Source organism: Podarcis raffonei, chromosome 10 (assembly GCF_027172205.1).
Source record: "Podarcis raffonei isolate rPodRaf1 chromosome 10, rPodRaf1.pri, whole genome shotgun sequence".
NCBI classification, from domain to species: Eukaryota; Metazoa; Chordata; class Lepidosauria; order Squamata; family Lacertidae; genus Podarcis; species Podarcis raffonei.
The window spans coordinates 76,120,186-76,142,214 of record NC_070611.1 but is presented as its reverse complement, the minus strand read 5'-3'; the positions used below and the strand labels follow the sequence as shown (position 1 = coordinate 76,142,214).

At 49.2% G+C, this 22,029-nt stretch overlaps 2 protein-coding genes across 2 annotated transcripts in view; one reads left to right on the top strand and one right to left on the bottom strand.

Moving 5' to 3' along the window:
- The window catches only part of LMF2 (lipase maturation factor 2), a 35,815-nt gene extending 32,881 nt beyond the window's left edge, over positions 1–2,934 (top strand). The window contains exon 14 of the mRNA XM_053404838.1: positions 1,564–2,934. Within this exon, the coding sequence (XP_053260813.1) occupies positions 1,564–1,926 (363 nt within the window). The 3' untranslated portion in view covers positions 1,927–2,934. The remainder of the gene's footprint in view (positions 1–1,563) is intronic.
- A 1,193-nt stretch (positions 2,935–4,127) lies between these two features.
- On the bottom strand, positions 4,128–21,439 carry MIOX (myo-inositol oxygenase). Its single transcript, XM_053404942.1, has 10 exons — positions 21,314–21,439; positions 16,956–17,036; positions 15,299–15,379; positions 14,154–14,316; positions 13,461–13,528; positions 11,901–12,010; positions 11,639–11,706; positions 10,340–10,389; positions 6,005–6,117; positions 4,128–4,467 (listed from the first exon to the last, which is right to left on the bottom strand). The coding sequence occupies exons 1-10, from the start codon at positions 21,329–21,331 to the stop codon at positions 4,359–4,361; spliced, it is 861 nt and encodes a 286-aa protein (XP_053260917.1). The 5' UTR covers positions 21,332–21,439; the 3' UTR covers positions 4,128–4,358.
- Between the last annotated feature and the right edge of the window lie 590 nt (positions 21,440–22,029).

Sequence of the window (22,029 nt, the reverse complement as noted above, 5' to 3'; positions counted from 1 at the left end):
GTGCCCTTTAAAGAGGGTAAGGAGGGGTGCATGAGCACAGGAGGAACGGGGAAGCATCGGGCGTGCTTGGATAGTTCCATTGGTTAGAGCGTGGTGCTGATGATGCCAAGGTTGCAGGTTTGATCCCTGTCTGGGGGAACTGCCTGTTCCCTTTATCCTGCTGTTCAGCACCCACCCTCTCCCCACCCAGCACTAATCCTGCCATTGTTCCGCATGCAGATTTATCTAGGGTGGCAACTTCTGCCAACAATGGAGGCAGTGCCGGATTTACGTATAAGCTCAACAGGCTCTAGCTTAGGGGCCCACTCTCTTGGGGGTCCCCAAAAAATTAAAGGAAAAAAACCACTGGATGTACATTTCCAAAATATAAGATAAAAAAGCAAATAAAATAAAGCCTACATACAGCAACAGTGTTTGGTGTTGTGTAGGCTCCTGTGATGCAAGTCATCACAGCCTGCTTCCTAAAATATCACTGCTTTGCTCATTTCTATACAGAGGGTGCCTACATTCTGCTATTTATAATTATTTGCATCATATAATTACAGCTATTATTATTTCATGTTACAGCAAGTTTCTAGAGTCTAGATTACGAGTCTTTGTAAACTGTGTTTCTAACGGAACTTTTGTTATTGCCCAATGCCAATGTGTTTGCATTATTCAGTTTGTTATGAATAAAAAATCATTTTAAGATAGAGCTTAATAATTATTTCACTATTAATAGACTTCTTAATTGTATTTCAGTTCAGCGGTTACTTTGATAAAATACATGTTTTGTTATATGGCTTTAGATACCTATTAGGTCCATAAATTACCATATAGGATATTCAACACAAAAAAACCAGCGACAATTTGTTGTTGGCAAAGGACAGCTGGACATATCAAGGGCCCCATTACCTTCAGTAGCTTAGGGCCTCATCAAACCTCAATCCAGCCTCAGGGTCTATTCCAACAGGGGCCATCCAGATGTCCCAAAGTGAAACTTGCAAGCAGGATTCGAACACAGGACCCCTGATTCCCCGCTGCCTTCCCTGGCTCTGGTTCCTCCCTCCCCCGCTTTCTACTTCCGGGTTTCACCGCTCGCGCATGCACAGTCGCTAAAAAATGACGTCATACGCAGAAACGGCAAATCGCGACATGCACAGACGCAGGTTGCGTTCTACTCATGTTGTGAACGGGGCTCCGGAACGGATCCCATTCGCAACCAGAGGTACCACTGTATCTGAGTTTTAGAAGACATCTGAAGGCAGCCCTGTTTAGGGAAGCTTTTAATGTTTGATGTCTTATTGTGTTTCTCATATTCTGTTGGGAGCCGCCCAGAGTAGCTGGGGAAACCCAGCCAGATGGGCGGGGTATAAACAACAACAACAAGTGGGACAGACTCCCAGGAGAGGTAGTAGACTCCCTCCCTCCTTGGAGATTTCTAAGCAGAGCCACCTGCCAGGGGTGCTTTAGGTGAGATTCCTGCACTGCAGTGGGTTGTACTGGATGACCTTTGGGGGTCCCAATTCTGTGATTCTCGAGCTATGGCCTTGCCTTGCCAACACTTTCATCCCTCCCTCGTAGGACAAGGCCTCCCCGAAGAGGGCCTCGGCTGCCCCGCTATCGACGGCCCTGCAGCAAGTTCGAGAGTACCTCCACCCGTACAGCGGCCCGGCCGTCATCTGGTCCCTGTACCTCACGGGGGCTGCCATTTGCCTCCTGAGAGCGGCGGGGGGCTGGCTGCTGGCGGGGGGCGCCCCCAGCGGGCCTGGGAAGCCCAAGGGCACCAAGCGGGCAGAAGTGGACACCGGGGCCGGAGGAGACCAGGCGGCCGCCAGCGAAAAGAACGGGCAAGTGAGGAGGAAGGAGGCGGCAGCAGCGGAGAAGTCCAGGGGCCTGGCCGAGCCCCCCACAGACGGACCCCGCAACGTCAAGAAGAAGAAATAATAATAGGTGCTGTTCCTGGAGGGGTGCCCCATTCTGTGCCCCCAATCCCACCTTCCAGGGGCTGACGGTTGCTCCCACAGGGCCCTGCCGCTTTCGGCCAGAAACGCCCGCAGATTTTTGGGGTGCGGGTCTCTTTGGGGATCTCTCTTGACCCTCGCTCCCCGCTCCTCCTCCTGCTTGGGGGGCTCTGCTTCACCTGCACAGGGCTTTCGGGTCTGGGGGCCTGTTGAACCTTTTCCTTTCCCTGCACCCCAAAGCTTTTCCCAGATGCCGCCCATGGAGTGGCACAGGCCCCCCAAAGCCCTTCCCAAGGCGAAGGACGAGGCTGTTCTAGGCTAAACAAAAGGCCTCTTTGGCCTCTTAAGACACCTCTGCACCCCCCCCCAAAAAACCCCTCTTTTATTTGATGCTGCTTATTGAACGCGGTTTCATTTTTTGGGATCTTCCTGCTCCTCACGAGGAGCTGGATGCCTGAAAACCAGGTGCGGGGAGAGTATGTATCCCCCCCCCCAAAAAAATCTTCATTTTTAGATAAAAAAAATCTCTGGATTTTTGGCTCTGCTGCTGGAGCTGGCATTGGGGGCGAAAGTCTGCTGGTCTTGGTGTGGGGGATTTACAAGGGAGCTCCCCCCCAGGGGAAAACCCTTTCTCTCTTGCTGAGCGCTGTTGTGGGGTGGTGGGTGCCCCCCCCCAAAAAAGAGGGGCAGCAGAAGTGGCCGCCTTGCCTCGACTCGCAAACTTCTTTCTGGGCCAGCCCCTCCCCCTATTTTCCTGGCCCTTGCCTTGACCTCAATTGTGCCTCCCTTCCCCCCTCCACCTGGGGGGCAGGTGAGATTGGCTTTGCCGCCCCCGCCCCTGTGCTGCCCTCTAGTGGGAGGGCCCTGAACAGCAACCTCGGTGGGCCTGTTGCCTCTAGCAGATGCCCCCCACCCCGAAGGAAGGAGGTGCGCTCCCGGCGCCCAGAGACAGAGTGATCTATAATTTTCTAAATAAAGCCTTTACATTCCAGCTTCCTTTCTCCTGTGTGTGTGTTTGGGGTTTGGGAGTGGGTCGCCTTGTATTTCTGGGCCCCAGGAGCGGGAATGTGAGGAGTCTGGCGCCCCCAGAGGATTCAAACCCGCGCCAGGTTTTCTGACCCTCTGCTTGAGTTTTGTGGTGCTCTACCAGTTGGACTCCCGCCACAGTAAGCCGGATCTCATACTGGTGCAGCCAGAACATGCTGTCAACATAAGAGCCTGCAGGATCAGGCCAGCGCCCATTCTGTTCTCACAGGGGGCAACCGGATGCCCAGATTGGGGGGTGGGGACCAGCAAGCAAGATGGCCACCTGCTTTAGCTGAGATACCTGCTAGATGGGTTGGACTAGATGACCATTGGGACCCTTTCCAACTCTGATTTTGTGATAGGATTTGAGCCCAAAGGCAATGGTCTCCCCCCCCCTGCAGGTTCCAGCAACCTGGTGCTCCGCTTTCCTGCCTCCAGCCGTGGAGGAAGAGCAGAGAGCACAACCTGCCGATTTTGAAATTAAAAAAATTAAGGTCTTATGTATAATAAATGTTCATAAATGCACCAATCAAGCACGTACATCGATATATAAGCCACACGTCTGGAACCCCCCCCCCAGAAAGTCCTGAAACCATTTTGTCCCTCCCAAATTGACCTCAAACATTTCTCTGCAAGGTCAAAGGAAAAAGCCTCCCCATTGTCTCCTCCTTCACAAATCCTGTCTTAAGGGTATGTCTGTGTAGGAATAGGGTGAGCCTGTGACCTGGCTCAGGAACTAAGTATTTGTCATTACAAAAGACTGGCCAGGCTCCCCACCCCAGGGTATCCAGTCAAGTAAGCATGAACAGGTAACCTGCCAGACAGGAGATAAACAACGCACTCAGATTTCTGCTGTAGACCGCCATTTCTGTGATGTAGGTATGATGTATCTGGGGGTGGTCTTGGACTCCAGGGCGGGCAATTTAAAATGTCTATATAAGGGCTGGCACACCTGGGTTCTGGGTCCTCCTCCTTTCCTGTGTGTGAAGGGGGCACCCTGTCGCAACAGTTCAGTAAAGATCAGCATTACTAGCTGCTTTGCTTCTCAATATTCTCTGGTTGGCCTCTGTTATTTTCTCCGACTGATGGAGAACCTACAAAGGACTCTATAAGGGCTCTTGTGTCCCCCATAAGAGAATGAGGGCAGATTTCTGTTCATTACAATTTGAATAGCGTTTTATTGGTTTTTGACAGAGGGATCTTGTGCCGTTTCGAATGGATTTCGCCGTTTTTCGGAAAACATGCTGAAACGGCCTGAAGTGTGTTGCCCTCCCACGTGTTTCCTCGCACCCTGTTCCTTGCAGTTACGAAGTCATCGAGAGATTGGCACACGTCCATCCTGCAGCAGCGGCCGGGTCGGCGACAAGGAAGCAGAGCCCGTTTTGAGCATCACCAGGAAAGCTCACCTGGGCAGTACTTGTCGATCAGGCTCTGGTAGTATGGCTTCAGCTCTGACGGATTGGGCAACTCCCCACACTTGGTGTACAGGTCGAACTTGCTGCAAGGGGGTGGAATAAGGAAGGTGGGGTTGCTCCCTGGTACCCACAGAGTGCCGGCTGTTGTCGGACTACAACTCCCATCATCCCTAGCTAGCAGAACCCAGGGGTCAGGGATGATGGGACTTGTAGTCTGACAATAACTGGGGACCCAAGATTAAGGAACACTTGCCTGGCTTGGGGGTCCAAGGTGGGAGAGGAGAGGGCAGGTCGTGATCCAGATTTTGAACCCCAAGGGTCCCAGATTTCATCTCCAGTGGCATCTCCAAGGAGGAGACTCCCTACCCGGGGAGCAGCTGCCAGTCAGTGCTCACTGCACTGAGTTAGATGGGCCCTCTGTTACTGATGGGTTTATATTAGTAACAGTGCAGATTGAGGTTGAATCCTGCCAAGACAGAAGTACTCTTTTTGGGGGTCAGGGGGTGGGTGGGTGTGGAGGACAATGGGATAATTGTGCCCCTGAAGGACCAGGTGTGCAGCCTGGGATTCATTTTTGGACTCACAGGTGTCCATGGAGGTGCAGGGTCCATTCTGTGTCCAGGGTAGCTGTCTACCAGCTCCATCTGAGACCCTATCCGCCCACACACTGTCTCGCCAGAGTGGTGCATGCTCTGGTTATCTCCTGCTTGGACAACTGCCATGCGCTCTACGTAGGGCTACCTTTGAAGGTGACCCTGAAACTACAATTAATCCAGAATGTGGCAGCTAGACTGGTGACTGAGACCAGCAGCTGGGACCACATAGCTCCAGTCTTGAAAGACCTACATTGGCTCTGAGCACAATTCAAAGTGTTGGTGCTGACCTTGAAAGCCCTAAATGGCCTCGGTCCAGTATACCTGAAGGAGCGTCTCCACCTCCATCATTCTGCCCGGACACTGATGTCCAGCTCCGAGGGTCTTCTGCCGGTTCCCTCATTGCGAGAAGTGAGGTTGCAGGGAACCAGACAGAGGGCCTTCTCGGTGGTGGCTCCCTCCCTGTGGAATGCCCTCCCATCAGATGTCAAGGAAATAAACAACTATCTTGACTTTTAGAAGGCATCTGAAGGCAGCCCTGTTTAGGGGATTTTTTGATGTCTGACATTTTATTGTGTTTTTAATACTTTGTTGGAAGCTGCCCAGAGTGGTTGGAGAAACCCAGCCAGATGGGCTGGGTATAAATAATAAATTATGGTGATGATGATGATCCAGAGCACCTATTTTGAACCTCAAAGGCCACAGATTTAATCTCCACGTGGGAGACTTCCTACCCTGGGGAGCAGCTGCCAGTCAGTGCTGACAGCACTGAGTTAGATGGGCCCTCTGTTACTGATGTTTTTATATACCCATCTTTTCCTCCGAGCTCGAGGTGGCATCTTGGTCTTTGCTTCATCCCCACAACTCCTGCAAGGTAGGCCAGGCTGAGAATTGGCAACTGGGGACTGGGACCCTTGTCTCTCGGGTCCCGGTCTAGCACTCTAACCACTGCACCACGCTGCTTCCTGAGAAGAGACCCCAGCGCCTCCATCCCTGCCTCTCCCTCCGTAGGCTTGCAGCCACGTACTTGAATTCTTTCACCCAGGGCAGCATCCAGAGGTCATCCTCTTTGCACAGGTGCATGTAGTCTCCTCCTGTGTGCCAGGGATAGAAGGAGTGGAAGCGGACCATGTAGAAAGCCTGCAGAGAGGGGGGAGGAAAGCAAAAGTGCATCGGCCTCCACTGCTTGAGAGCACAGAGGGGTGTGCAAAGAGAAAGCCATGCAGCCCTGAAGCTTTGGGGAAACCCCACTACTGCCCCCCCCAAGGCAAGCAGGGTGACTTTTGGACACACCCAAGGCAAGGCGGGATCTCTGGGGTTGTTGTTTAGTGGTGTCCGACTCTTCGTGACCCCATGGATTAGAGCACGCCAGGCACTCCTGTCTTCCACTGCCTCCCGCAGTTTGGTCAGACTCATGTTTGTAGCTTCAAGAACACCGTCCAACCATCTCGTCCTCTGTCGCCCCCTTCTCCTTGTGCCCTCCATCTTTCCCAACATCAGGGTTTTTTCCAGGGAGTCTTCTCTTCTCATGAGGTGGCCAAAATATTGTAGCCTCAGCTTCACGATCTTTCCTTCCAGTGAGCACTCAGGGCTGATTTCCTTCAGAATGGATCAGTTTGATCTTCTTGCAGTCCATGGGACTCTCAAGAGTCTCCTCCAGCACCATAATTCAAAAGCACCCATTCTTCGGCGATCAGCCTTCTTGATGGTCCAGCTCTCACTTCCATACATCACTACCGGGAAAACCATGGCTTTAACTATACGGACCTTTGTCGGCAAGGTGATGTCTCTGCTTTTTAAGATGCTGTCTAGGTTTGTCATTGCTTTTCTCCCAAGAAGCAGGTCTCTTTTAATTTCGTGACCCTAAGTCAAAGCAGGGGAGACTGTGTTGCACTGCCAACACAGATGCCATCAGAATTTAAGAACTCTGGAAATGTTTCGTCCGCAAAAAAGCAAAAGGAAACTTATCAGTAGTTTGTGGGAGAGCTGTTGATGGAAATAAACCTGCTTATCTCACATGGACTTTGTTCCTTCTGCACCGCCTCTCCCTCCAGCAAACAACATGCTAATTAATTGCTGATAAGGAATTCGGTCTTAAGATTTTTCTTGCCAAAAGGCAGATTGGAAAATAAAAACAAATCTGCCCTTTGACCCATCTTGGATGCCTCACTTTCCCCCTTTAATTTCTACCCAAAATGGATTAACTTGGAATAGCTACCGGCTCTGCATTGGATTGAATAGCTAACGGCTCTGTGAGGGACGTGGGTGGCGCTGTGGGTTAAACCACAGAGCCTAGGACTTGCCGATCAGAAGGTCGGCGGTTTGAATCCCCACGACGGAGTGAGCTCCCGTTGCTCGGTCCCAGCTCCTGTCAACCTAGCAGTTTGAAAGCACATTAAAGTGCAAGTAGATAAATACGTACAGCTCTGGCGGGAATGTAAACGGCGTTTCCGTGCGCTGCTCTGGTTCGCCAGAAGCGGCTTAGTCATGCTGGCCACATGACCCGGAAGCTGTACGCCGGCTCCCTCGGCCAGTAAAGCGAGATGAGCGCCACAACCCCAGAGTTGGCCACGACTGGACCTAATTGTCAGGGGTCCCTTTACCTTTACCTGCATTGGTAGTACAGCAGGATCATATATTACGTGAGGGTTATGATCTGGCGACGGCTCATGCATGCAAAAATGAGTATCCTTGAACTGCCCCTGTCATGACCACCACCCATCTGCAGCCGGCGTACCAGGCAGGTCTTGCCCCCCAAGCAAGGGGCAGAGAGCTTTTAATAAGGTCTCTGCCTTCGCAAGTCCCACTCAGCATGCAGGTTCTGGGATGCTCTCGCGAGATCTCTCCAGGCCGTCCAAGCTCCCATGACATCTCATGTCTGTGTGCCTTGCAAAGTTCTGGGGTAACCAGGAGAAATTGCTGGCATTGTTTTGAGGAAGAAAGTAGGGGTGTTTCCGTTCTCCACCAACCCTCAGGGCAACTACTGCTGCCTGAGCCCATGTCCCTCGCAGCTGCTGCTGGCTCAGGGCTGCCACATGTTCTGTGCATTTATGCAGGAGCTGAGCCTTTCCTGCCCTGCGGTGCGGTGCAACTACTCTAACAATGGAAGAGAAATCACCAAAGGAACGTTTGAAAGAATATTGGAAGCTAGATATTCAGGAACAGATTTTAGATGAAAATTGGGAAAGAATCTTTCGGCAACCACCCTTTGTTGCGACCTCTAGGATAATCCAGGAACAAGGGTTGAAGTTTGTACAAAAATGGTATTACACACCTGTAAGGTTATATCATATTACAAAATCTGGCAGTAAGAATTGTTGGAGGAAATGTAGAGTGATGGGAACATACAGTCATATGTGGTGGGATTGTCCATTAGTTAATGAATTTTGGAAACAGATTGGTATAGAAATATTGGGAATTGTGGGTAGGAAGGTGGAAATATCTAAATTAATGGTTCTTATTAGCCAGAGTAGCACCGACTTAGAAACAAAAGATGAATGCAAATGGGTAAAATTGATGGTAATTGCAGCCAGACAGGTTATAGCGAGTAATTGGAAAAATGCAGAAGAGCTAGGGGTGAACCAATGGAGGGAAAAACTGAAAAATATTATAATCTTAGAATATCTAACTGTGAAGATACATAAAATGAAAGGATTTAAGGTCAGTGAGAAGGAGGAGGATTGGTTTAAGAAGATACTGAATTATTTGGGTAGGTTTGAACAATTTGGGCAATTGAAATGTTAAAAGTTAAATAAACCTTGTGGAGGGAGGAGTGTTAAGGTATATAGAATTGTACACAGGGTTGATTTGAATATGTTATTATTGATTATGTATACCCAATGTATCAGCCGCCTGGTGGGTTTCACTGTTTGTGTTTTGGTTGTTGGTAAAAAATATTTTAAAAAACAAAAAAAAAGTAAGATGAACCCTGCAGAATCAGGCCCATGGCCCTGAGCATCCTCATCTCAGAGTGGCCAACTAGGTGCCTCTTCTGCTGGGAAACCTGCATGCAAGAGCCTCCTCTCCGCCTGTGGTTTTCAGCAGCATTGGTGCCTCAGCTGTGGAGGCAGAACAGAGCCATTCTGGCTCAGAGCCACCAATAGCCCTCCATAGTTTAACTACACATTGCATGAAGTACATCTTGAATTTTTCAGCATCACCAGGAGTGCCAGCATTGCTCCCAGTGGTTCTCAACCTGTGGGTCCCCAATTGTTGTTGGACTACAATTCCCATCATCCCTGAGCTCTGGCCTTGCTAGCTAGGGGTGATGGGAGTTGTAGTTCAACAACATCTGGGGACCCACAGGTTGAGAAAGGCTGCTCTAATCAGTGGAACCAGCTGCACCAGGAAACACTTTTCTTCTTTCTTCTTTGGCGATCCCTCGTAGCCGAGTAGGATTGTCTTCCACAAACACGGTTTTAACAGTGAGTCCTTAAGTGACTGTGGAGGCCAATTCTGGATCCACACGTCCTTCCACAGTGGGGACATTGGCTTCCGGGTGGGAGCTGATCATGGTGAGGGTTTGCCAAGCGTGCCTTCCTCTTGGCACGTTTCTCCCTTGCTTCCTGAGTTCGAGTGACACCTTTGGTCAAGGCTTTTCTCCAACTGGAGCGCTTGCAGGCCAGTGTTTCCCAATCATTGGTATTCATACTACATTTTTAAAAGATTTGCCTTGAGAGAGTCTTTGAACCTCTTTTGTTGACCACCAGCATTATGCTTTCCATTTTTATGTTCGGAGTAGAGTAGTTGCTTTGGAAGACGATAATCAGGTATCTGCACAATATGACCAGTCCAACAAAGTTGATGTTGAAGAATCATTGCTTCAACACTGGGGATCTTTGCTTCTTCCAGGACACTGGTGTTAGTTCGCCTGTCTTCCCAAGTGATGTGTAATTTTTTTTGGAGACGCTGTTGATGGACAGCTTAAAGAAAAACGCAGAGAGCAAAACCAACCCCTGTATAAGGAAACACTTTGCACAGACCTCAGACAGGTGTTAGCAAACTCGATTCTCCCTCTTTGCTTCCAATAGAGTTTACTTAGCCTCACATTAGGTGCTGATGGTGCTTGCATCCTTACCAACTTCCAAAAGGCAAAACAGAGAGAGTGTTGTTATCAGTGCTTTTTTTTTCTTTTTTAAAAAATGTTTAGGGGTACTCTCATTTTGACTCAAGAAAATCACCATTTTATAGTTCAAATCAGGGAAAATAAATACAGTCAATGGACAAAAGTACAAAGATTCACAAAATGTTTAGGGGTATGTGTGTCCCCCCCCCCGAAAAAAAGCACTGGCTGTTATTATTTTACCAGGAACAAACAAGTAGGAATGCATTTGGGGCATAGATGGTGAGATCTCCAGCTTACCTCCTGAGGGAGAGCAAATTTGTTGTGCTTCATCACTTTGTACATGTACTCTGGAGTGGAGAGAAGAAGAGAAACAGAAGACAAAAGGGGCCTTTGTCTCCTCTTCTGGGTACTTCTACACTGCTCGTTGTTTTTGCTATTTGAAAGGCACAATGTACTACAGACTTTGTTTAACAATCAAAAGTTTGGCGGTCTTGAGATATTTGCTGATGCGAGTTTTGGAAGTGACACTACAGACAGGAAAAGCACATCTGGAGTTTGCTACATGTACAACCAGGGTCTATTTGATTGGTCGTGCAAGAGGCAAACAACAGTAAGCTTAAGTTCTTGTGAAGCTGAACTGAATGCACTGTCTTATTTGCTTGTGGATTGTGAATGGTTGTTACAATTGTGTAAAGACATGGGAATTAATGTAAAGTGTCCAATCCAGGTTTATCAGGACAACAAAGCATGTTTAGCTTTGCTGACTTCTGAAGGTTGTAAGCAAAGCACGAAGCACCTGCAATTGAAGCTGCAACATGCTAGGGAATGTGTTCAGAAAGGACTCGTAACGGTGTCCTACATGCCAGGAAATGAAATTCCTGCTGATTTGTTGTCCAAGGTTGTTCTGAGGGATCTACAGTGTACCTATGTACAGAAACTGGGTTTGTACTGAGATTGTACTGATACACTGCCCAGTGGTGTTCACAGAAAGGGGGAGGAAGTTAGGTTTCTGTTCGTGCCACTGTGCAGTGCTTGGAGTCACAAGACTCTGTTTACATTCCAGAGATTCCAGACTGTTGGAAGTCTCACGGGAGACAGGAGACGGATGTTGATTTTACTGGTTTCCTGTTTCTTTGTACCAATTGCCCCTCTGCTTTCACAGAGAAAGGATGCATATTATTTTCTGTCTGCATAGTTAGAAATAAAACTCTTAGCAATGTAGCTCATATATCTCGTCCTGCTGCTGCTGCTTGGTTACACTGCATAATGGGAACGTGCCTGGAGCCTCATCAAAGGCTTAGGTCGTTAGTCACCGTCAGAGGACTCAACCGGAGGAGTAGCTCGGTCGAACACAAGTCCGACAGGCAGCAGATTCAGGCTCCACAGCACAGAACAGACTTTTGCAGAAAGGAAAGTTAATGAAGAAATACATTTGATAGCAAGGGAGATCATTTGCTTGATCCAGTGCTATAGAAGCTCTCCACTGCTTCATAAGCAGTGGATGTCATAAAACCTCTCCACAAGCTTAGTAGAAACTAACTTTTTAATTTAGTGTTCCATAGCCTCCTGCCTCAGATGCAAAGCTGGAGCTCTTACCGTCGTGGCCCCAGGACATCAGGACATTCTCCAAGCCACAATGAGGCTGGTAGATCCCATACTTTGTGCTGAGGAGGAGAGAAAGAGAAGACAAATCTCAAGGCTTGCTCCCCAACGTACCTCAGGCTCCTTCTTACGAATGGTCCAGGGGTTATCACAAGAGATGAGGTCTAGATGGGCTTCTTAGGTTTTTGTCCCTCCAAATGAAGGGCTCTCTTTCTCCTGCTCACGGAACAAAACAGGGATGCGAGCAAATGCTTACTTGTACAAGGGGTTCGTCATGTCGGGGTTGTTGTGGAAAGTGGAGTCCCGAAAGACAACAGAGTCCTGGACCTTGCAGCCCACTGGAAAAGTGTCGCCCACCACGGCCCACTGGAAGAAATGGAGGGGAAGGAAGGGCAGGTCAGTGAGGGTCCCCCCCCCCATTCCTCTTGGCCGTCCAGAGTGCCTGCAAACCGGTTTGTTCTTTGGCCTGTTTTGCTGAGCCTCCATCCCAGCCTTGTGTTCATTTTCAATAATAAACCCGGCAAGGACTGGGTGTGTCACCTTTCTCAAGGAGAGGAGCTGAACTAGGCTCCCCGGAGAACCACAATATTGTCAATCCCCCAAACTCATCCCGTTTGCGCAAGGACTTCTGATGGTGCATTGCAGCTTCCCGCTCCTCTCCCTGAACGCCCCCCTGCACCACCCCCAAATCTGCCTCAAAGGCCTGGAGAGGGACCCCCAGAATAGATCTTCAAGGGCAGGGGAAGTTGTGTTATGTAAGTGGAGATTCTTCCGTGAACAGATCACTTCATTACCCGTATACCCGTATTTTTCACTCCATGACACACTTTTCCCCTCCTAAAAAGTAAGGGGAAATGTTTGTGCGTCTTATGGAGCGAATGCAGGTGGGAGGCTCTGCTCAGCGCTCCCTTTAAAGAGCCACTTGGAGCGTGTGTGTGGCACTTGGGGGCTTTTCTGGGAGGTGTGGGAAGGCACAGAGGGGCAGCCCGTCAGTCCCTTCCCACACCTCCCGGAAAAGCCAGCAAGAGCCGCTGCCAGGCTCTGCTGAGCGCTCCCTTGTAAGAGCTCCCTTTTGTCCCTCATCCCGCTTTGCTGGGAAGCCAGCAGAAGAAGAGGCGCTGCGCAGCTATCGCTCTTGCTCTGCTGGCTTCTCAGCGAAGTGGGAGGAGGGACGGAAGGGTTTAAAGCAAGAAAAGCGAGAGCCTCTTACATGCTCTGCGCAGAATATTTTTTTTCTTGCTTTCCCCCTCTAAAAACTAGGTGCATCTTATGGAGTGAAAAATATGGTAATCTAGCAGCTGCAAGAACATATTTTAATCATCATTGGCATTCGTTTGGGATGGGGGTTCGGTCTGGATGATGTGGCCCAAGAGGCTGCGTGGTTTAGACCACAGCGCCACCCACGTCCCCCATATCCCTAATAAACCAGTGTCTCCACTGGCTTTCATTCCAAGGAAACCAAACCCTGGACTCCCCAGAGTGTCTCTCTGCTCAGAGTTGAGTGGTGTGTAAAAGTAGCATGATTGCCCCTTCAGACTGGCACTTCTATGTAGCGTATAATAAGTTCGTTGACTAAAATACAACATTACAGATGTCAAATGCAGGTGAGGAAGGAGGGGTCAGGTGAAATTTTGCCCCGTTCGGGGTTCCCAGGCACCCATGCTAAATTCCCTGATAGGGGAAGATAGGGGGGGGCATGCTCTCTCCTGCCCAGTGACCCAGGAGCTGAGCATTAGGCAAGGGAGCCTCACAGGGGGCAACTTGCTTAACGGGGATCACGAGGGAGACTGGGCAAGTATGTAACCTTTCTGCTTACCTGTGGCTCCCCAACGAGTGCCAAGATCTTTCCAATGTCATGAAGTAGCCCGACCAGGTGAAACCAATCTGCGGCAAGAAAAGATGTCATACGTTGAAAGAAAATTGTATGAAAAGGATGTGCCAATGGTGTTTAGCTCCTAGCAAATCAGCAAAAAGGTATAAAACAGGCTCAAATGTATCCTGGAAATGTAAGGAAAAAGAAGGCAGCTTTTATCATATGTGGTGGAATTGTAAGGTAGTAAAAGGATTTTGGGAAATGATATATAATGAGTTGAAAAAAATGTTTAAAATAACCTTTTTAAAAAAAAAAAAAAAACACCTGAAGCCTTCCTTTTAGGAATTGCAGGTGCTGAAATCCCAAGGGAGCAGAAAAGACTATCTATGTGACCATGGCTGCACGGATGTTATTGGCCCAGAGATGAAAAGAAAATAAAGTCCCTACCAGAGAAGAATGGCAGATCAAGTTGATGGACTATGCCAAAATGGCTAAAATGACCGGAGGAGTCAGAAATCAGGAAGGCCAAAATTTTAATAAGGAATGGGGAAAATGTATACCTTATTTTAAAGACCACTGTAAAGAGTTAAAATTGTGTGTGTGTGTGTGTGTGTGTGTGTGTGTGTGTGTGTGTGTATCACTACTAAAAAAGACAAAAAGAGATCTATCCCCCAGGTGGAGTCGCCAGCCACTCACCTTTGTCGGGGTGTGCCCTTCGGATCCCCTCCGCCGTCTGATAGGCGTGATAGGAATTGGGGAAGTCGACGTCGGGGTCCGATTCATCAACCACGTTGTCCAGCAGGTCCAAGGCCTCCATGATGGTCATCCGACGGAGACAGCAGCCTCCATACTCCTCGTTCTAGGGAGAGGGGACTGTGAGGACACTGTTATTGCTCCATGGGTTGGGGGAGCTCAGCCAGAAGGTGTAGATCGGTGGCTCCAAATAATTGTGCATTCAATTGCTCCTGTTTTGTGTTGTTGTTTTTCTTAGTGGGCCATGCAAACCACTGTCCTGAATAATGCTTTTCTTATCTACAGTGGTACCTTGGTTCTCAAGCGCCTTGGTTCCCAATCGCCAAAAACCTGGAAGTAAGGGTTCTGATTTTCGAACATTTTTAGGAAGCCAAATGTCCAATGCGGCTATTGTTTCCGGGGCACCTGCCCCAATCAGAAGCTGCGCCTTGGTTTTCGAACATTTTGAAAGTCGAATGGACTTCCGGAACGGATTTAAGTTCGGCGCTTTTGTTCTTGCTATTTATTTTGTGTTTTTCTTTTTGAGGCTTTTTTGGTTAATTTGTTTTTGTGACTGTGTGGGATCCAGTTCAGCTACTGATTGATTGTGTGACTGCAGTACATTGATTATTGCTTTTGTTTTATAGATCGGTGGTCTCGTTCGATAGTAAAATTCATGTTAAATTGCTGTTTTAGGGATTGGTTTTAGAAGTCTGGAACGGATTAATCCATTTTGCATTACTTTCTATGGGAAAGCGCGTCTTGGTTTTGGAACGCTTTGGTTTTGGAACGGATTTCTGGAACGGATTAAGTTTGAGAACCAAGGGACCACTCTATAGAGTAGGGGGCACCGGGGATGAGTTGATGAAGCCAAGGGAGAAGGGGCCCAAAAACATTTGGTGTAGATTTTGGGAAAGGTTCACAACGTTTCAGGGGTCGGAGAGTGGCCTGTCGTATGCAGAGAGATTCACTTACCTTTGATGTGCATCTTTCGGAACCCTTTTGAGAACTGATACCTGAGCTGCAGAGGAGGACCCTCCATCACTTGTAAAAGTTGGGCGTGGTGAGCCTTCCTTACCACTGGAGACCCCCCCCCCCAGCAAACCCACCTTCCTCTGTACAAAATCCACCGTCTGGTTGGTGTGCATCTGCAAGTAAGTGTTATACACTCGGTCCATCAGGGGCCCATCCTGAAAAAGACAGGATTGAGAGAGACCTTTGGCTGATCCATCAGCTCTTTTGGGGCAGGGAGTGGTTCTTTTTAAAAAAATAAATAAATTTGTATAATAAATGTCTCTTTCTTTTTGAAGGCGACCCAGAAACTACAACTAATCCAGAATGCGGCAGCTAGACTGGTGACTGGGAGTGGCTGCTGAGACCATATAACACCGGTCTTGAGAGACCTGCATTGGCTCCCAGTACATTTCTGAGCACAATTCAAAGTGTTGGTGCTGACCTTGAAAGCCCTAAACGGCCTCAGCCCAGTATACCTGAAGGAGCGTCTCCACCCCCATCGTCCAGCCCGGACACTGAGGTCCAATACCGAGGGCCTTCTGGCGGTTCTCTCCCTGCAAGAAGCGAGGTTACAGGGAACCAGGCAGAGGGCCTTCTTAGTAGTGGCACCCGCCCTGTGGAACGCCCTCCCTTCAGATGTCAAGGAAATAAACCACTATCTGACTTTTAGAAGGCAGTCCTGTTTAGGGAAGTTTTCAACGTTTGATGTTTTATCATGTTTTTAATATTCTGTTGGGAGCCGCCCAGAGCGGCTGGGGAAACCAAGGCAGATGGACGGAGTATAAATAATAAAAAATTATTATTATTATTATTATTATTATTATTATTATTATTATTATTATTATTTTGTTTGTTTGAGCTGCCTGGGTGGTGTTAATATATTCATTTGCTAGATTTATATCTCAAATTTTTCTCCAAGGAGCTCATGGCGGCGTGCTGACCCCTCCTCATTTCATCTCCACGACAACCTTGTGAGGTGGGTTAGACCAAGAGGCAGCAACTGGCTCCCAGGCTCACCTGGTGAGCTTTGTGGGTGAGTATGGATTTGAACCCTGCTCTCCCAGATCCTAGTCCAATACTCTAACCACTAAGCCACATGTCAAGACAAAAATTTTTTTTCCCTTCCAGTAGCACCTTAAAGACCAACTAAGTTAGTTCTTGGTATGAGCTTTCGTGTGCATGCACACTTCTTCAGATACACTGAAACAGAAGTTGCCAGATCCTTCTATATAGTGAGAAGGTGGGGAGGGGTATTCCTCAGAAGGGTGGTGGGAATGGGTGATTGGCAGATAGCTGTGATCACAGCTATCTACACAGCTATCACAGCTATCTGCCAGTCACCCATTCCCACCACCCTTCTGAGTAATACCCCTCCCCACCTTCTCACTATATAGAAGGATCTGGCAACTTCTGTTTCAGTGTATCTGAAGAAGTGTGCATGCACATGAAAGCTCATACCAAGAACTAACTTAGTTGGTCTTTAAGGTGCTACTGGAAGGAAAAAAATTTTTTTGTCTTGACTATGGCAGACCAACACGGCTACCTATCTGTAACTGGCACTATGCCACGTGGGCTCTCTTGTTAATGTCTCTATTAAACAATTATTGTGCTTTCTTGATCTCGAGGTGGAGCCTGTTTCTTCTTAACTGCTCTGGCAGTTACATTTTGTGGGTGTCATCACCCGTCCCTCTCCCGGGTCTTCGTGAGATTGCTTGGAAAATATCTCCCTTTCCGTGGCAGATCTGCACTCACCTTGAAATTCCTGTAGTCCCCCTTGGACTTCCCATTCTCCGCATCGCTCTCTGGCCTGTACACCTCTGAAGGGTCGCAGCCCTGAAGAAAAAGGCTCTGTGAGAGGTGGGACTTTTTTTTAAAAAAAATTAAATAATACATTTTATTAGTATTTTCCATATAACAACAACAACACGAAAAGTATCAAAAAATAACAATACACAAAACACAAAAACCAGCATACTAAAAAAATCCATATCTTACAAGTTAATAATATAAACCCTAAAAAGAAAAACAAACATTGACTTCCACCAGTCCCACAGCACCTCCTTTATCTCTCATTGTGTCTTCCTGTTTTCCTGATCATCTCTATCCTAGCATCTAGATATAAATCCCTCTTTCTTATCCTTTCAATTCACAAGGTTATTCCAGACTCAGCCAGATTTCTGTCCTCGAAGCTTGACTTTTGAGGTATTCATTTAGGCACTCCCATTCCTTTTTCACTTCACTTTTTTGTTTTTGTCTTATTATATCTGTCAATTTGGATAATTCTAAATATTCTGAAAGCTTACATAACATAACCATTCTCCCCTAGTGGGTAACTGATTCCCTTTCCAATACTTAGCCACCAGGATTCTTGCTGCAGACGTCGCGTATAAGAAAATTTTAGTTTTGTCTTTTGGAATAGCATCATTTAAAATTCCTGAAAGGAATGCCTCTGGCCTTTTACTATATGATATTCTTAGTATTTTCTTTATTTCTTTGTGGATCATGCTCCAAAATTTCCCAATTTCAGGGCATGTCCACCACATATGGTAGAAGGTTCCTTTTTGTTTATTACATCTCCTGCACTTATTATTATGTTTTATTCGTTTTTGCCAGCGTTTCTGGCACCAGCTACCACCTGTGATGCTGTGATGGCCTGGGATTCGGACTCGGAGGCTGAACCTGAGGAATCCCAGCCTGCACAGGATTCCCCGCCTCCAGAACCAGCTGAGCCGGGGCTGGGGAATGAGCCTGAAGGGTCCTCACCTGTGCTGGGTCCTCAGGTGCAGGCATCAGCTGAGTCTGCTCTGGCTCCTGAGGTGATGGAGGACCCATTGCCTGCAGGTGCTCCACTCTCAGCCCCGTCAGAGGAAGCGGAGGTTGCTTCTGGGTCTGGTAACCCTCCAGCCTCTCCTGAGCTGCAGAGGCTCAGGGCAGAGAGGCGGAGGGAACTAAGTTCCCGCAGGAAGAGTGCTCGCCTCCAGGCCAGGAGAGGCAAGTCACCAGAGGATCGGGGCCGCCCTATGCCTCGGGGCAGATAAAAGCCAGCCAGCCCTAGTCCCAGCTTGCGGGAGCAACATTGTTGGTAGCCTGCTCTTCTGCCAGAGATCCTGACCTCACCCATTACCCTGCCTTGGACCCAGCTTCAGCTTTGACGGACAGCCTCCATACCGCACCCTCCACCTCGGACTGGACTCGGACCTTGCCGCACCGTTAACCCTCGGGACCAGCACAGATGCATTTTCATATACCGTATTTTTCGCCCCATAGGACGCACTGGCCCATAGAACGCATCAAGTTTTTTGGGGGGGAAATAAAGAAAAAAAATTTTATTCCCCCCCCCCAGGTGCTTGTGGGGCCGGCAGCGGGGAGAAGCGCTCTTCTCCCCGCAGCCCGCCTTCAGACCAGGTCCGGGGACAGCGGGAAGACGCGCTGCGTCTCCCAGCTGTCCCCGGAGCTTGCGGTGCAGGCAGTGGGGAGAAGCACTCTTCTCTCCGCAGCCCGCCTTGAGATCAGGTCCGGGGACAGCAGGAAGACGCGCTGCGTCTCCCCGCTGTCCCCGGAGCTTGTGGGGCAGGCAGCGGGGAGAAGCGCTCTTCTCCCCGCCACCCGCCTTCAGATCAGGTCCGGGGACAGCGGGAAGACGCGCTGTGCCTCCCCACTGTCCCCGGAGCTTGCGGGGCTGGCGGCGGGGTCTCCCCGCCATCAGCCTCCAAACCACTTCGGGAGACAGCGGGATGGCGGCGTTCCGCCTCCCTCTGTCCCCCGACCTTGTGGGGCTAGCGCTGGGGCTCTCCTGAAGCCTGGAGAGCAAGAGGGATCGGTGCGCACCGACCCCTCTCGCTCTCCAGGCTTCAGCAAAAGCCTGCATTCGCCCCATAGGACGCACACACATTTCCCCTTCATTTTTGGAGGGGGAAAAGTGCGTCCTATAGGGCGAAAAATACGGTAGTTCTCTTTATTAGGTAACATGCTGTGAAATTTATGTGAGAGCTGGGACTTGGAAGGCGCAGAAGGAGACCTGAATAGCAGTCCAGCTCAGCACCGCCTCCTTATACTTCTATCCAGAGCAGGGGTGTAGGAAGGGGGGCGATGAGGGCGGACCGCCCTGGGTGCCCTCACTGAGGGGGGTGACATTCAGCACACCATCTGCCCGCCTGCAACTCCCATGCCTACCCCGAGCCGTTGGGGTAAGAGGGGGAGCTACGCCGCTTTGCCGGTGGCATTCCCTCTTTCGCCCTTCATTTTGACAGCTTGCGGGAGGCTTGGGAGTCGTGGGTGGGCATGGGTGGCTTGTTCTGCCCCTGGCTGCAGGGCACGTGCGCCACTCTGGGCAGCCGAGCAGCTATCCTGTGCTGCTGCGCTCCTCCAGTCCCCTCAGGAGCACACCCGCCCTGGGCAACGCGGACATATGCTCTGCCACTGATCCAGAGAAGAATGAAGATTACCGTTGGGGTTTTTGCGGAGGGGTCAGTCTGGATGATGGCCTGGGTTCCTTCCAATCCCTGGGGTCCTGCACCCAGGGAGGGTTAGAATCCGAGAGAGAGGAGGTTGCTGAACTGGTCAGACACGTTGCTTTGCAAAACAACGGTCCTAGCTGGCCTCATGCAGTTAAGTGTCACCCACAGCATCCCAAAAGAATGGGCCAGGTTGCGAGAGCTGCAACTGTGAGGGGGCACTCCAAGCTAATGGGTGGGTCTTTCCTCCACCCCATCACCTGACCTCCACGTAGCCAGAGTTTTGGGATGTGAGCTGAGCTGGAAGCGGGCTGGAAGGCACAGAGACCTGCTTGCTCTGTGCTGTATCCATGGCTGAGATGAATGGAGAAGCAAGATTAGTTGGGGTTTTAATGCTGTGAGCCCCTCCATGTGATGCTCAGGATAGCACAGTCAGTAGACCATGAGAATCTTGCTCTCAGGGTTGTGGGTTCAAAGGATTCCTTCATTGCAGGAGGTTGCAGGCACGTCCAACTCCCAAGGGACTGTGATCTACTCACAGTATAAAAAAAACTGGCCGTGATCTACCCATTGTCATTGGAGGACGGACCAGAGTTGTTCAGCTTTTTTTTTTAGTGAGCCAGAGTTTTTTAGGGAGCCAGAGTTGTTGAGCTATTTTTTATATGTGTAAATAGAGACAAACATCCTAAAACACCACAGTCTCCTCTGACCTTCACTCAAAGGAAGCAGAACCTGAGTATAAGCATCTGGAACCCCTGGAATCTCTCACTGCTAAGGGTGGCACCTAACATTATGATCCAGGGATGGGGGTGGGATTTTTCTCTCTTTCTTGCCCCTCCAGTTCAGATTTGCTACCAAGACAAGTCCAAGATGCTGCTATTAGTATACAAAGCCCTTAACAACTTGAGTCCAACTGACCTACGAGATCGCCTCACCCATATCCATGCAATTGGCTGCTGCAATTCGCGGAACTGGCCCCGCTCCAAGCGCCACATAATATCCCTTCCACATTTGTAAGAACTTGGCCTTTTAGTGGAACTTTGGAACTCCCTGCCTATTGACCCTAGGCAGGCTCCTTCACTGTACTTTTTTCCGACACCTGAGAAAAACCCATGTACCCAGAGGCTTAGAAAGGTGATGCAAGTTTTAATCTGCATTCGTTTTATTGCTTTATCTCTTTTGTAAATAACTTTGAGTTTTGGTTTTTTTTAGAAAAAACAACCAAGTGGTATATAAAGTTCAGGAAATAAATAAAAATGAAGAATTGCATTCACCGAAGAGCTAGGGAGATGTTTTTGGATCTAATCCTCAAAGGAGGAGGCCAGCGCAATACGGGGTTTACCTTCCCTGTATTCCCAGCCTTTGCTCTCTATCCTGGGGTGCCTGTCTCTGAATGGAAGCTGCTTCTACCAAGTCAGCATCTAACTCCACACTGTCTGCACTGATTGGCAGCTGCGCTCCAGGGTTTCTGCCAAGGAGCCTTTTCCAGCTGCACCCAGAGATCCCAGAGAAGTCTGAACCTGGGACTTTCTGCATGCGAGGCCAATGCTCTACTGCTGAGCTCCAGCCCTCCTCCAGCACCCCTTTCCCATTCGGCCTCCTGCCTTCTCCCAATGGAGGAGCTTTGCTGGGAAAGAGGGGTTTCTTCTCACTCACCACGTCCACCACCTTCATCCTTGCAGCTGTGGGGAGGGAGATCTCTGGGGAGTCAGCAGCCCCTGCCAGGCTGTTTATAGCCTCTGGTCTTATGTAAGGAGGCGAGGCTGAGCTAACAGGAGCCGGAACCGGGGGCAATAAGTCACCTGTTAACCTGCCAGGGGCCGAACTCCTTTCTGAGCAGGGCATCCGAGCAAACAATTAATGTTTTGAAGTTTGCAGTGTTGTAAATAAAATGTGCCCTTTTCCCTTATGGGGTATCCAAGAACCCATATAGAGTCCTTACATAGGTTCCCTATTGGTAGGAGAAAATAACAGAGGCCAACCAGAGAATATTGAGAAGCAAAGCAGCTAGTAAGCCTGATCTTTATTGATCTGTTGCAACAGGGTCCTCACTCACCACACGCAGGAGGGAGGAGGAACCCAGAACAATGGTGCGCAAGGCCTTATAAAGACTTTTGAAATTCCCATCCTCTAGATCCAGACCACCCCCAGAAACATTATGCATTCATCACAGAAGGGGTGTAACCTAAGAGCACCCCTCAGATAAGGCGGTCTAAAACAGAACATTTGCATGTTGTTTTCTCCTGTCGCTTTGTTTATTTCCTGTCTGGCAGGTTACTTGATTGGATTTCTTGGGGAGCCTGGGCAGTCTTTTGTAACGATAAGGCTCACACCCTTATTCAAACACAGATTAAGACAGGATTTGTGAAGGA

Coding starts and splice junctions, on each gene's coding strand:
- MIOX (XM_053404942.1), bottom strand. Junction 6,118..10,339: donor AATTTGCTCTCCCTCAGGAG/GTAAGCTGGAGA, acceptor CCCTCTCTGCAG/GCTTTCTACATGGTCCGCTT. Junction 4,468..6,004: donor CCCTGGGTGAAAGAATTCAA/GTACGTGGCTGC, acceptor ACCCCCTTGCAG/CAAGTTCGACCTGTACACCA.